General features: G+C 39.7%; 4 protein-coding genes across 6 annotated transcripts; 2 read left to right on the top strand and 2 right to left on the bottom strand.

The window, feature by feature from the left end:
• The first annotated feature begins 269 nt into the window (after nucleotides 1-269).
• Nucleotides 270-1,946, top strand: LOC119998979 (protein C2-DOMAIN ABA-RELATED 10-like). 2 transcript variants are annotated; one of them, XM_038846465.1, is made up of 4 exons: nucleotides 270-493; nucleotides 572-684; nucleotides 856-951; nucleotides 1,276-1,946. In XM_038846465.1, exons 1-4 carry the CDS (start codon nucleotides 397-399, stop codon nucleotides 1,582-1,584), a joined length of 615 nt encoding a protein of 204 aa, XP_038702393.1. In that variant the 5' UTR covers nucleotides 270-396; the 3' UTR covers nucleotides 1,585-1,946. The 2 variants fall into 2 exon arrangements, with proteins under 2 accessions (XP_038702393.1, XP_038702394.1); XM_038846466.1 differs by having other exon boundaries at nucleotides 312-454; nucleotides 532-684.
• Nucleotides 1,947-2,813: 867 nt separating this feature from the next.
• LOC119998809 (phosphomannomutase/phosphoglucomutase) lies at nucleotides 2,814-5,547 on the top strand. The gene is made up of 8 exons (XM_038846249.1): nucleotides 2,814-3,446; nucleotides 3,536-3,799; nucleotides 3,998-4,256; nucleotides 4,328-4,585; nucleotides 4,657-4,856; nucleotides 4,937-5,049; nucleotides 5,124-5,264; nucleotides 5,354-5,547. Exons 1-8 carry the CDS (start codon nucleotides 2,928-2,930, stop codon nucleotides 5,433-5,435), a joined length of 1,836 nt encoding a protein of 611 aa, XP_038702177.1. The 5' UTR covers nucleotides 2,814-2,927; the 3' UTR covers nucleotides 5,436-5,547.
• Nucleotides 5,548-5,769: 222 nt separating this feature from the next.
• LOC119998812 (MLP-like protein 28) lies at nucleotides 5,770-7,319 on the bottom strand. Its single transcript, XM_038846255.1, has 2 exons — nucleotides 6,333-7,319; nucleotides 5,770-6,235 (listed from the first exon to the last, which is right to left on the bottom strand). The coding sequence occupies exons 1-2, from the start codon at nucleotides 6,520-6,522 to the stop codon at nucleotides 5,961-5,963; spliced, it is 465 nt and encodes a 154-aa protein (XP_038702183.1). The 5' UTR covers nucleotides 6,523-7,319; the 3' UTR covers nucleotides 5,770-5,960.
• Nucleotides 7,320-7,454: 135 nt separating this feature from the next.
• On the bottom strand, nucleotides 7,455-13,472 carry LOC119998811 (ubiquitin receptor RAD23c-like). Of its 2 annotated transcripts, none has more exons than XM_038846254.1 (12): nucleotides 13,274-13,472; nucleotides 11,795-11,956; nucleotides 10,721-10,774; nucleotides 9,798-9,916; nucleotides 9,653-9,700; nucleotides 9,282-9,459; nucleotides 8,670-8,843; nucleotides 8,524-8,589; nucleotides 8,396-8,443; nucleotides 8,170-8,261; nucleotides 8,001-8,079; nucleotides 7,455-7,846 (listed from the first exon to the last, which is right to left on the bottom strand). In XM_038846254.1, exons 1-12 carry the CDS (start codon nucleotides 13,337-13,339, stop codon nucleotides 7,730-7,732), a joined length of 1,203 nt encoding a protein of 400 aa, XP_038702182.1. In that variant the 5' UTR covers nucleotides 13,340-13,472; the 3' UTR covers nucleotides 7,455-7,729. The 2 variants fall into 2 exon arrangements, with proteins under 2 accessions (XP_038702182.1, XP_038702180.1); XM_038846252.1 differs by having other exon boundaries at nucleotides 8,170-8,273; nucleotides 13,274-13,471.
• Between the last annotated feature and the right edge of the window lie 98 nt (nucleotides 13,473-13,570).

The following is a 13,570-nucleotide window of genomic DNA, read 5'->3' as shown; positions in this document are numbered from 1 at the left end:
ACGAAACTTGAAGATGAGAGAAACGTTGAGAATGTGAAATCCAGCGTGCGTTGTGTTGGTATTTAAAAGCTGATTGAATTCCCAGAACGGTTAGGTTAGGTTTAGGGTTAGGGTTTGTGTGAAATTTTCAGGGGAGGCGGTGTGATACGCGTCTTCCTTTCGGTCTGCCAATTTACGCTTACATCAATACATGTTTAGTTATGTTGGAAATGGGCTCGAGTGACTTGGGTTTGGTAACAGTAACATTCTCTGTATCACCATTCATGATTCACCAACCCAAGTTGATTATGAACCACAAGCCTATCGAGGGCAGAGCGAGCACAAAGGTGGACCACGCTTGCTAACACTAGCTTCCGATGGTGGTGTCGCGATCAATCACTCGGTCTCTCTGGAAAAATGAAAACAAGATTCCTTGAAGGCCGCCAATGCCAGTGCCAGTGCCACACCCACACGCGTTTGTTGTTATCTTCAAACACGCTTGAATCTTGTGCCTGTAAGTCTTGTTGACCTGCTTCTTTTGCCAAAACGCAGGGAATACGCTGTTTTTTTTTTATCTCTTTCATTTTCTTAGCGATGGAGAATGTGATGGGACTTCTCAGAATCAAAGTAAAGAGAGGCATCAATCTTGCTGTTCGTGATGCCCGCAGCAGCGATCCTTATCTTGTCATCACCATGGCTCATCAGGCATGATTCAATCTCTATCTGGGTTTCTTCATCTTTTGTTATATTTACTCGAAATCCCTGTTTTTATATCTAATCCACTCGTAATTATCATGAAAAGAATCAAGAGTCATAATTTATTTCGAAAATCCTAATCTTTTTGATGACTTTCTCTTATGTCATGTATTGGTGCAGAAACTTAAGACCAGAGTGGTGAAAAAAACCTGCAATCCTGACTGGAATGATGAATTGACTCTATCGATTTCCGATCCTAATATTCCTATCAAATTAGTGAGTAATCGTATTCCATCTCCTCAATTATATTCAATAGTAGTTAATTGACATGGACTATACATATTGTAGTTTTTGGACCAGATTGAACGATGAAAAGATACCCGGGATAATAGTTTTTCTGGTTATCATAATACTTCAATGATGATGATGTTGTCCACAACCCAGATTAGTTGTTATACACAACCTAAACTGATACTTATATTATTGCACTCTTACCCGTTTGATAATTTGACATGCGATTCTGTACTTGAGGCTTGCTTAGTAAAAGCTCTTGATGAAACTAAAAGTACATGATTACGTCAATTGGTCTTCATTTTGCAGACTGTGTATGACAAGGACACAATTACCGGAGACGACAAAATGGGTGATGCAGAGGTAGACATTAAGCCATATCTTGCCAGTATGAGGATGGGCTTGCAGAACCTCCCAACAGGTTGTGTAGTTTCAAGAGTTCAGCCAACCAGACAGAACTGCCTAGCCGACGAGAGCAGCATTGTTTGGGAGAATGGAAAAATCACCCAACACATGATCCTGAGGTTGAACAATGTAGAGTGTGGGGAGGTGGAGCTGCAGCTTGAGTGGATTGAATTTGCAGGGTCTAAGGGTTTGGGAACTCAAGGTACGAGCTAAATGAATTTCCCCATCTTTGCGACTATTGGCCTCTTCTTGAACAATGGATCACTAGCGTAAAATATGAACAAGAGCATAGTACGTATTACTCATAATTGGCTGGAGAGACTCCAGTTCCTGTGAGAAATGTTTGTGTAATTTGTATTTCATGTGCCTTGTAAACTCAACTGTATTGCATCAATCCTTTAACTTAAACCGACTTAACCTTCTAGCCTCTACAATCCAGTCCTAATAAGTGATCCAGTTGAGGAGAATTGTATATATATCAAACACTAGAAGTTTTTATGTGCTTTGTATATGTTCTTGCAAGCAATAAAGTTTTGTATGATGAAAGCGATCTGGAACATATCCGTTTCTTTTGGTTGGTTACGCATTACTTGTTGTTCGATTGTCTTGATTCTGTTTCTTGTATAGATTCTAAATGGAGAGAACATACATTTACAAAGAGGAGGCCGTGGGAGCAACGGCATCTATTTGCCCTCTCCAGTGGGTCAAAAAAACTGAGATACATTTGAGGACCATATTGTTGCAGAGACTTGAGTCATTCTTGATTTTTCGCATGGCTATGAGTGTCAACTGCTTGTGAATGAGAAGCATATATATAAACTCCCTGTAAGAAGCCATTGTAAGTGACAGAGAAAATATCTTTATTCTGACCAAGCCCAGTAATTCTTGATAACTCTCAAAGCTGATGATAAGCCACTTGAGCATAAAAGAAAGAGCAACACTCTTGCATAGCCATTTTAACTTCCATACCTTGCTACATTATCAACAGAAAGGCGCCCTTTGGACCCGCCTCGGGTGGAGTAAACTCCCAAACCCTTGCACCGCACTCTTAGAAGTTCCCTACACGGGATGATGGTAAGTCGCTGGGGGTGTGGCCCCAAAGTGTTGACGAGAGATTTCAAACTTAGGACCCATGAGTTTACATGGAATATCAGAACCAACTTGGCCTGCCCCGGGGGTTATAGAAAACCTGTTTTTGACTTTTGCATGCAATTTGTTGTAGAAATAAAGATTATGTAGGAATGTGGAAGAATATGCCTTGGGTTCTTGCTTGTAGCTGGAGAAATATCAACACATCTGATAAACCACATGATTGAATATGACAAACATTAGATAAAACAAGCAAAAAAAATCAAACGTTCGTGGAAGTATTTATGAAGATATTTCTCTTGTCTTAGCTTGCTTGCTAGATATTGTGTTTCTATGGCTATGGTTTTTGTTTGATGCCTTATCTTCTCATAATCTGGATTTCTTGGTCTGAAAAGAACACACACATACTCCAGCTTTTAACACATTCAAACAAAAGCTAGGAGTGGCAACTTAATTAGTAAGAGTCCATGGCTTCAACTTCAACACCCCCCATCACTATACAAATCCATTCTTCATCAAAAACAAACTTCCCATCAAAACCATTAATCCAAACTAGTCTCAAACTTCCATTTTCGCCTACGACATATAAACTCGATGTCCGAGTTGTAAGATCTTCAAGTCCAACCAAGTACAATGAAGTTGTCGTGGATGAAGAAATTGAAAGGATCCGGAGACTCCAGAATGGGTCAGATGTTCGAGGGGTCGCGGTGGAAGGTGAAAAGGGTCGAACGGTGGACCTTACGCCACCTGTGGTGGAAGCAATTGCAGAGAGCTTCGGCGAGTGGGTTGTCAAAGGCTTGGAGAAAGAGAATGCAAGGATTTCACTTGGTAGAGATCCAAGAATATCAGGAGCTTCATTGAGTGCATCAGTATTCGCAGGCCTTGCTCGAGCAGGTTGTGTTGTGTTCGACATGGGACTTGCTACTACTCCTGCTTGCTTCATGAGTACACAATTGCCTCCCTTTGCCTATGATGCTTCTATCATGGTACTGGAAGTTTTACGTTTTGGCATTGTCGTATAACATGGTATCAGAGCGTGAGTTCTAATTTTCTTCGTTTGTTTTTTCTTCTTCAGATGACGGCGTCTCACTTGCCATATACTCGTAACGGTCTGAAATTTTTCACCAAGAGAGGAGGGCTAACCTCGCCGGAGGTGGAGGAGATATGTGACAAAGCTGCTACAAAATATGCGAATCGGCTCACTAAAGTGTCTACAATGCTAAGCATTCCTCCAACAAGAGTTGATTTCATGAGCAATTACTCAAAACATCTCCGGGAGATAATCAAGGAGAGAGTGAACCACCCATTGCACTATGACACTCCACTCAAAGGATTCCAGGTTCATATCTCCGTGAAAAATCTACGCTAATATATATATGTTCAATTTCTAGAAACAACCTCTCCACATATTATGTGGGATAATATCTGTGACTCTGCGTACATCCAGCCTACACACATGCTACATGTCCCCGACCACTGCAGGAACATTGTACACGGGAGTTGTTTACCTTATCTATATATATCTTGATAACTGCAGATAATAGTGAATGCTGGAAATGGATCGGGAGGCTTCTTCACTTGGGATGTCCTAGACAAGCTTGGTGCTGACACTTTTGGGTCTCTACACCTAAACCCAGATGGGATGTTCCCAAACCACATTCCTAATCCTGAAGACAAGACTGCCATGGCACTTACAAGAGCTGCTGTACTAGAAAACTCTGCTGATCTTGGAGTTGTTTTTGACACTGATGTCGACCGGAGTGGTGTAGTAGACAGCAAAGGGAACCCTATCAATGGTAACACCTAGATTTCTTTCCCCATAATTTCTATGTCTAATATGAAATCTAATACAAGACCTTTTGATCAGGTGACAGGCTCATTGCACTAATGTCAGCTATTGTGCTTAGAGAACACCCCGAAACGACCATAGTCACCGATGCTCGTACAAGTATGGCACTCACAAGATTTATCACTGCTAGAGGTGGTCAGCATTGCTTATACAGAGTTGGTTACAGAAATGTCATTGACAAAGGAGTTCTGCTTAACAAGGATGGCATTGAAACACATCTAATGATGGAGACATCGGGACATGGCGCTCTTAAGGAGAATTATTTCTTGGATGACGGTAAATTAAAATCGATCGTTTTTGAACTACATTCCTGTAGCTGCTGAATCATGTTTTGTTTTAATCTATAGGAGCTTACATTGTTGTCAAAATCATCATCCAAATGGTACGAATGAAACTAGAGGGATCCGACGAAGGCATCGGGAGTCTCATTAAAGATCTGGAAGAACCATTTGAGTCTGTTGAACTGAGGATGAATGTCATCTCTGAGCCTAGACACGCGAAGCAACAAGCCATTGAAGTGATTGAATCATTCAGAGAATACATAGAAGTAATTAACTTGAAATAATTAAGAGCGAAGACTTGACTGAATTTGTATAATTAAGTAACTGTGTATGTATGTATATGCAGGAAGGGAGGCTTGAAGGTTGGGAATTGGACTCATGTGGAGACTGCTGGGTTAGTGAAGGCTGTCTTGTTGATTCAAATGACTCTGCCTTAGCTGTTGATGCTCACATGTACAGGTACATTAATCCATGAATTTCCTGTTTCTTGTAAAAATATATAATCAAATGCTTACATATATATATATATACAGGGCAAAAGTTTCAGACAAAGAACATGGAGAACATGGTTGGGTACACATTAGGCAGAGTATTCACAACCCAAACATAGCTGTGAATATGCAATCATCGGTGCCTGGAGGCTGTCAATCTATGACAAAACTTCTTAGAGACAAGTATGTTAATATTGGATTTATATACATGTACAAACTAAGGTTTTTGGTAATTGGGACAAACAAAACTCACTTGTTTTGACTCTTGTCAGGTTTTTAGTGGCAAGTGGGGTGGACAAAATCCTAGACATCAGCCAGATAGACAAGTATGCAAGAAGTGGAGTTGTAAAATAAGATGAAATGTCGTTTTGATGTAGATATATAGAATGGTGGTGTATAGATACAACTCCATGGATCATATTGTATCTAACAGTTGTGGTGTATGGTAAACAATGTTGATGTGTAATACCCTCATTGCACTAAAAAAAAATTTAAGCGTAGCACAACCTCAGAAGTTCCCTACATGGGATCAGGTAAGTCGCTAATATTTTACCAGGGGTGTGACCTCAAAGTGTTGGCGAGAAGTTTCGACCCTAGGACCCATGAGTTTACATGGAATACCAAGAACCAACTCGCCCGACCTCTTGGTGTAACTTATAAATAAGAATCATCAAACAAAATGCATCCATTAGCATGGAATCTATCTACCTTCTCATAGATCACTGTGATATTCTATTTTCAGTACAAGTCCACTAAACATATATGGAGAGATCATTGCCAATCTCCCATTGTTTTATTCTTCTACATACACAATTATCACTAAGCATATATATATAGAGGAGGAGATGATTATAGTTGCTAGCTCCATTCATATGCCATTTATTTATTACTTGACAGGTGAAGATCAAGTGCTTTAGTGATAGCTGCTCCATAATCAAGCAATTGGTTGGGTTCAGGGACATCCTTGTTCATCTTCTCATATTCTATAGTCCACAGCATCACACTCCCCTTACCATCTGGAGTAACTTGAACAATATATTTCAGACTCTTGTAACGCTTCAGCAGATCTCCTTCTATCACTTTGCCACAAATCGTCCGGTTCTCATCGTCGATTTTCTCGATCTTTACCTTGCTGTTCACGTCTCCCCCACAAGCTGTTTTTAGCACCCAAAACAACAGAAAAAAAGACCAGATAAATAAACATAGCAAGGATTGCAAATTAAGCTCATAGGAGGAGGAGGATATACTCACGACAGACCCCTTTAGGAGCAATAACATAGCCATTTTTCCCCAATTCACCTTCAACTATATCAACACCTTTAAGCTTTCCATTGGTGGCTTCAGTAAGATTAATGAGGCTTCCTGATTTGCCAAGCTGGTGGACCTTGTTAGCAGGAGTTTTCAACTCAACAGAAGCTTCAATCTTGCCATACAAAGACATGTTTTCTTGTGGGGCAATAGTGGTTTGAGAAAATATGGTTAGGCCCTTTTGCCTTTATATAGTGGAGCTCTCTTTTGTCTTTTATCACCATGGAATGTTTAGCTGAACCTATATTCCACCGGTACAACCTTTTATAGGAACCTCCCAGAGTTTGTAATATCTTGAAAGAATCTCTAGACATGATGGGCTATAAGCATTCTACCTAGGAAAAGAGAACTCAACTACCAAGCAACGTTTTCTAACGCCACATTCACATGGAGATAGCAAAGAATCCTTTAAAAAGTCTAACCGAAAGGATACCTTTTTTTAAGATTTCTACAAAACAACACGGAAAATGGGATGCCCTCCAAGTGGAAAGACCCCACCCCTTTTATTTTATTTATAGAACCTCGGACCCAGGGCTCACATCACTGTTGTGTTGGAGACATGTGGCGCATTGCAAGTTGTGCCAGAGTAAAGTCCAAAATCGTGTCAGGAATGAGACCGCTGAGTGGCTCGAGGTTAGCTCGTCTTCTCGACTGCTGCATCAAGTGATGAGTCTCGGATCTCGACCAAGCTTTTGGGCCTGCGGAGGCCATTAAGTTGATTTTCGGCCTTGGGCCTGTAGTTGTTTGCCGATGAGGCCATAGGCATGTTTGCTTAGATTACAGGCCCGACATGAATCGGCCGTGGGCTGGTGGCATGTTTAAGATGTTACTTAGGCCCTAAGCCTTTAGACTCTCAAGTCATGGGCCTGTTAAGCTTGGGCCATGGGTCTTCTGGGTGGGTAATCTTTACCTGGGCCATGGGCATGGGCCGTCTGGGCTAATGATCTTGGGTCATACCACTTTGGCCACTACAAAATACCAATCGCATCCAATATAAGAAAAGGATCTTAATTCATGAGGAGCTACAAGCTGAAACTAAAGAAAGAAAGAAAGAAAGAAGCCGAGTAGAGGGAAAAGAAGCCATGAATATAATATTCCAATAAAGGATTCACGTATATATAGTGATCAACATCTAGACAGATAGATTAAAGCATAAAGAGGAGAAATCTAATGACACGAGCTTCTTGACAATCTGCTCCAAACTCCACAAGACAGATTGCTGGGATAACAGGGGGGAGTGATCATATAACTAAAAATTCACCCAAGTTGAGGAGAAAGTCGAGAGACGAGAAGGAAACTAGAGGAGGAAAAGCCAAGAAAAACCAGATAAGACGCTTTGATCATTCCTCAAACTCGTGCATGTGATCTAATAGATAGTTGGCTGCCAGCTCTTCATTCTTGTTGCAAGCAAAGAACACCTCCAACACTAATGCACGCTCAAAACCCATAGCTTCAAGCTGCAAAAACCACAATTGTAGATTGAAATTAACAAAACCAACTCATCGGTTTAAGTTGCCATTCAAGACGCCTTCAATGGAACAAATAGATATAACAAGAAACACGTCCTTAAGATGCAACATCCAAAGTGAATATCAAAAGAAATTCACTAACTCGTTCAATTGCCTCTCGCTCCTCAGGGGTGACAGTCACTGCCTGTGGCATTGCTGACTCCAACTGACCCAATATATTGCTGAAAAAAACACAGCCAAATGAATATATATGTAACCACAACAATAACTTAAGAAAAATTCAAGTAACACAACATGATATGCATTCTCACCCTTCCCCAACAGGTTCATTTATCAGTCGTAAGAAATCTGCCTGATGCTCTTGAATAAGCCGCATCAGATGTGGATTCTGCCTGCCAAGCTCCTGAAGTGTAGGCTTCAATGCAAGATCATTTCACGAATTCCAACAAGTGTACATATCACTAGAAGCAAATGGCTAAACAAAGAAGCCAATGATGATAAAAAAATAAAATAAAATAAACTGGGGAAAAAAAACACCTGCAAGATTTGCGGGTTTGCTTGCACCATAGCTCGCAATGCTTGAAACTGAGAAAGAAAAAATAGTACAGGAAACACTGAGAACAATAAATCAGAATAGCAATGTTGAATCTGACAATGTGATTTACCTGTTGACTGTTGCGAAGGAAATCCAAGGTGCCCGCACTTGCATTTGTACCCATATTTGGAAGTCCCTGATTCAAGAAACTTAAAAGTCCATCACCCAAATCCTCCATAGAGTTGAGGAGAATACACTGCTCAAAGACTACCTTACCTGCGGGAATAAATCTAGGGGGTTTGCATTGGGACCACTAGCAAGTCCAACACTAGCAGGTGCACCACTCGTAGGTGCTGCTGCTGGTTGTTGAGCCTGGGCCAGAGGACTCGCTGCCGGTGCACTGGCAGGAGCTCGAGCTACTGGTTGAGCTTCAGCTTGCTCAGGTATGCCCTGAGAGAGCAAATTTACAAATCATGAACAAACCCAAAACAAAAATACAGTCAATTCATGCTGGCATAAACAGAGAGAATACAAGCAGCATGTGCACTTTTTCCTTAGCTGCTATTTCAGGTAAATTATAATCATGTAGACATGGCCGGCACATGTCCACGGAGAAGAATGTGAAAGAAAAAAATGGGGAGAGAGACGGAGAAAGGGTAAGAGAGCGGGAGAGAGAGGGAGAGAGGGAGGGAGAGAGACTACGCAACAAGCACGGGAAGGAGCGAGAGAGAGGGAGAGGGATACGCAACACATATGAGAAGAACACTAACAGTCCAACAGCAATTGCCAATCCATGAAATCTTGACACCAGAAACTAGCTTAACCACAATCACAATGACAGGATGAACAGAAATCAAATAATAGAGCCAAAACTGGATAGAGATTTACAGAATATAGATATTCAACAGCTCTTTCGGGATTGTTAAATGCAGCACGTAGAGCACGAATAACAGTGTCCCGATCCCAACTTCCTCCACCCATATCAATAATCTGTTGAACGGTAGACTCTAAATTACTTCCTGCGACAAGGTTTGAAGCTGCTTGGCCATAGACATCTGCATCTGAACTGCTTGAACGGAAACGGAAACAAAAACAAAAAAAATCATCTTCCCATTAATTACATGTGAATCATAGCTTATAAGTAAGCTTTAGATATATAAAAGGCAAGATCAAAATCAATAGTCAAAAGATCAGAAAGAAAGTCTTAAAACTAAAACCACAAGGCACATAATCTGCATAATAATATGTACAATACTCACGAAACTGGGGGAACAGCAGCAGGAGCAGGTTCAGGGGCTGTCTGTGTCCTGCAGAAATACAGATGATAAATAACACACAAAAAAGAAAGGCTTCGATTTTTTCCTGGAAAAAAGGTGGGTTGGAAGGAGTAAACTCAAAACTCACGATGTGACAGCAGGAGCAGGAGCAGGAGCAGGAGCAGGAGCAGGAGCTGGAGCAGGAGCAGGAGCAGGAGCTGGAACTGATGGTTGTGTCGCTGTGGGAGGAGCAGAACTTGGTGGAGCCTGCATATTCAAGTGGCTGCATTAATGAACTTGATGAAGCAAATTAAATTATGACCTAGTCAATATCTGCAAACAGAGGGAATATGTTAATTGTTTTAATTTCATGGACTTTGCATTCGTTTGTCTATAGTTTAGCCCTGAGCCTCTATTTCCTGATATAATCATTGCCAACTAAGAATACGTCATCTTGTTGGCCAAATATAAAGTGAGGTAGATAAGGAAATGGGGGAAGGCTAATTAATGTTATATTGTTATGTTAAAATTAGGTAGCCAGTAAGAACAAGCAAACCCTAGTAGTCCAATTTTATCAAGGAACTCTGGAGTCTGGAAAGAACATGAAGTCCTACAAATGGTTCACCTTCTCAACCAACTACAGGAAATAATTCAGATGGATGTTAGTTATGATAATCCAGTTTGCTTGTGAACCCATAAACCTCCAGCAGCAGGAAGTGTCTATAATGCCTGAACAATCGAGCTTCTCTTGAACACACAAGTTCTCTCTACATAAGCCTACTATGTTATTGTAAGCTAAAAGTACTCCTATTCAACCTCTACAAAATTCCTGAAGCAGAAACTACTAAAACATCAGTAACCACTCCAAGAAGAGTTAACATATCCAGGAACAGGAAGTTTACAGCAACAACATTCAAGAACACAATTTAAGAGCTACTTTCGCCTTCAACAACGAAAATCTTTCCAAACTAATATCCAAGAAGATAATAGCAAGCGTTAAGGCTTAAACTGATGCTACAAGACTACAAACAGAACCTGATTGCCAGGAAGAAATATAATATTTAAAATTACCTGAGTCGTAGATGCAGCTGCTGCAGTTGAGGCTCCAGTTGACGAGACCTTATTCTAAAAAATGTAACGAAACAAAAATCAGGATACCTAATAAATAAAGTGAGGTAACAATTCATAAAATTTACTAACACATACCACCAAATGGTTATCAGTAATAACCAAAAGTCGTAATATTCTTTCCTCATACCACAATAAAACCATATACCGAGGATTAAACGGAAGAGGACCACAGACTAAAACCAGATACACTGGTCACTCTAGTTTAGTCCAGTTTTTTAAATCCTTGATTCTTTTTGGATATAAAAGTTTCTGGGACTATGCAAGGGATTTATAAGAACTATTATGCAAGATGTCAAAGATAACTCAAGTGAGCCAATGCCAACTAAAATGCTAATCCGGCAGCAACTCTGGATTGCATAATAAATGAAAGCTTTCTACTACTTCTTTTAAAATGTCTCACATGAGATCATACTTTGGAGAATGCTAAAGTTTTTCATCAGTCAGAATGCCAAAGTGGGACTATCTCTCAAATGAATATGAAGGATTTTGAACAACTTACAGAAAATTAACACGTGAGATTCTGCGTTAAATCATGCTTTCCTTCAATAAAAAAACGTTAGAAAAAAGTGACTAGAGCTTGAACAGGATAATAGTATACGTGTATAACTATGATTTCTCTATTTTTTTTCCTCTTTGAATTTATTTCTGCTGTTCATTAATATAGTTCTCATTTGGATTCAAAATTAGAAGAAATCTAACAATTGGCCACCCAAATCTGACTGTTGACAATTGCCTATATTAACAGCTCACAATTGAAGAAAGGAAAAACATGAGTTTGAGATGAGCCAAATGGTAGGGAAAAACACAAGATAATAATAATCAAGAAAGTAAGATGCATATGTCCTTCAAAAGGATTGAAATCAAATCCAAACGAATTACTTCACAGTGGAGAGAAATTATTTTACAAAAGCAACTGACTTCAAAGGAGTATAAGCTCACTTGCCTCAGGAATACTAGTTCAAATACTCTTCAATTTCTACCATGCATTCTGATTATCTCAAAAAAAAAACTCACCTTGTTTAGCATAACAACAATAAAGCTGTTTTCAGCAACTTTGTTTTCCTCGAGCGTTGTAGTATCTTTAAGAACTTTCCCCTGATGAATAACCATCAGCTGTTCAGCAGGGTAAACATCCGATCCCTGCACTGTCTCTATATTTTTCTTAACGTCGGTCACCTGAAAATTTTAAGAGAATTATCAGAAGCTGTGCGCAAAAGATAAAAGGAAATAATGTCACATTAAATTGAACACATGAAAAATTTATCAAAAAGAGATGAAAACCAAACATCATACAATAGAACAGCCAAGCACTCACGCATCATGCATGTCCATGATAACTTGTAACAACATTATAAATTTATATGGACTAAAAAATTGAAAACCAAGAACCTTAAAAGTTAATGTCGCCCACACCTCCCACCCAAAGGAAATAAGAAACCAAAAAATGTGTATATTACATAATTCAAAGGAGTGGTTATTGCAAACCCAGACTTAATCAGAATGCCCCACAAACCCTTTAGAGAATCAATCAGTAGAGATAGAACAGTCCTCAATGAATCCATCACATAAGATAGAAAAAGGTACACCCACATGGAGTTCACGTGTGACATGGATTGTTTTACTACAAATAACAGCAGTAAAATCAAGAAATAAATAAAAGGGACCAATAAACCACAACCCAAAGGTAAGACTTGGAGTGAACTTAATAGAACCACTTTTAGGCTGGTGGAGCAGACAATCTTGAGGTAGGAGTAGCCATTCTAGGATAAAATAAAAAATTTGGGAATGTTATCTCAATAATTAATCCATGTCATTAAATCAATACAGCGATAACAGGAAGCATGGCGTCCCAAAACCCTACACACCGCTTCACTCTTTGTTTCAATTTAAACCAAACGATTATCTCTCAACCATGCCACAACCAAAAATATACAGTTTTTGCAGTAAATAATTATACATGTGGTGGATTTCCAAAGATGTTCTCATAGGCTCGTGTAACTGACCCAAACTTTTGGGATAAAGGCTTAGATGATGATGATGACAGTAAATAATTGAACGCCAAAGAGAAAAGTAGTAGTTAATTTGAAATCAAGATAACATAGAAAATCACATAATCCAACTCATATAGTGTTAAACAACAGCTTCCTAAAACCAAATAACAGGCTATGTGATGCTACGCTGGCGGGAACACCATACAAATCACCTATCAGTGAACAGTGAACAGTAAAGTGAACAGGATTCACTACGATATTACAGAATTTACACAATCGAATAAAGAAATAACACCAATTCATGAGAAATTAGTACAACAATACGCGAAAACCTAAATGATCAACTTAAGAAACAATACCATAAACCAAAAACCCACTCACACAATCAAACACAGCCGCGAAACCGAAATAGACTCATAATTCAACATAAACCAATCTATTACTAAAATCCTCGAGGAAAATTTCTCGCATAATTGAGGGATTACAAGGCGAGATTCTTTACCGTATCTTCAGGTTTAACTTCGATCTCGAAGTGGGTTCCCTTCAACGTCTTCACGAAAACCTTCATCCTCTATACAGCCCTTCGATTTCTCCTTCGATTCTCCGATCGCCGCTCGACGATGTCCTTCGCAGAGAAGGAAAGAAACAGATAAAGCCAAAGTAGAAGACTCGCTGACGAAGCAAAGGCCGTGCTCTCTGCATTTATACGGCTAGAGAACACTACTGATGCGGTACGTCTAGTATTACCTGTACCTTATCTAATAGCGAATAAAAACATGACACGTGTAAAAATTAGTCA

Source organism: Tripterygium wilfordii, chromosome 5, assembly GCF_013401445.1.
Source record: "Tripterygium wilfordii isolate XIE 37 chromosome 5, ASM1340144v1, whole genome shotgun sequence".
In the NCBI taxonomy this organism is placed as follows: Eukaryota; Viridiplantae; Streptophyta; class Magnoliopsida; order Celastrales; family Celastraceae; genus Tripterygium; species Tripterygium wilfordii.
The sequence above is the reverse complement of the archived record's forward strand: the minus strand, read 5'-3'. Positions and strand labels throughout refer to the sequence as shown.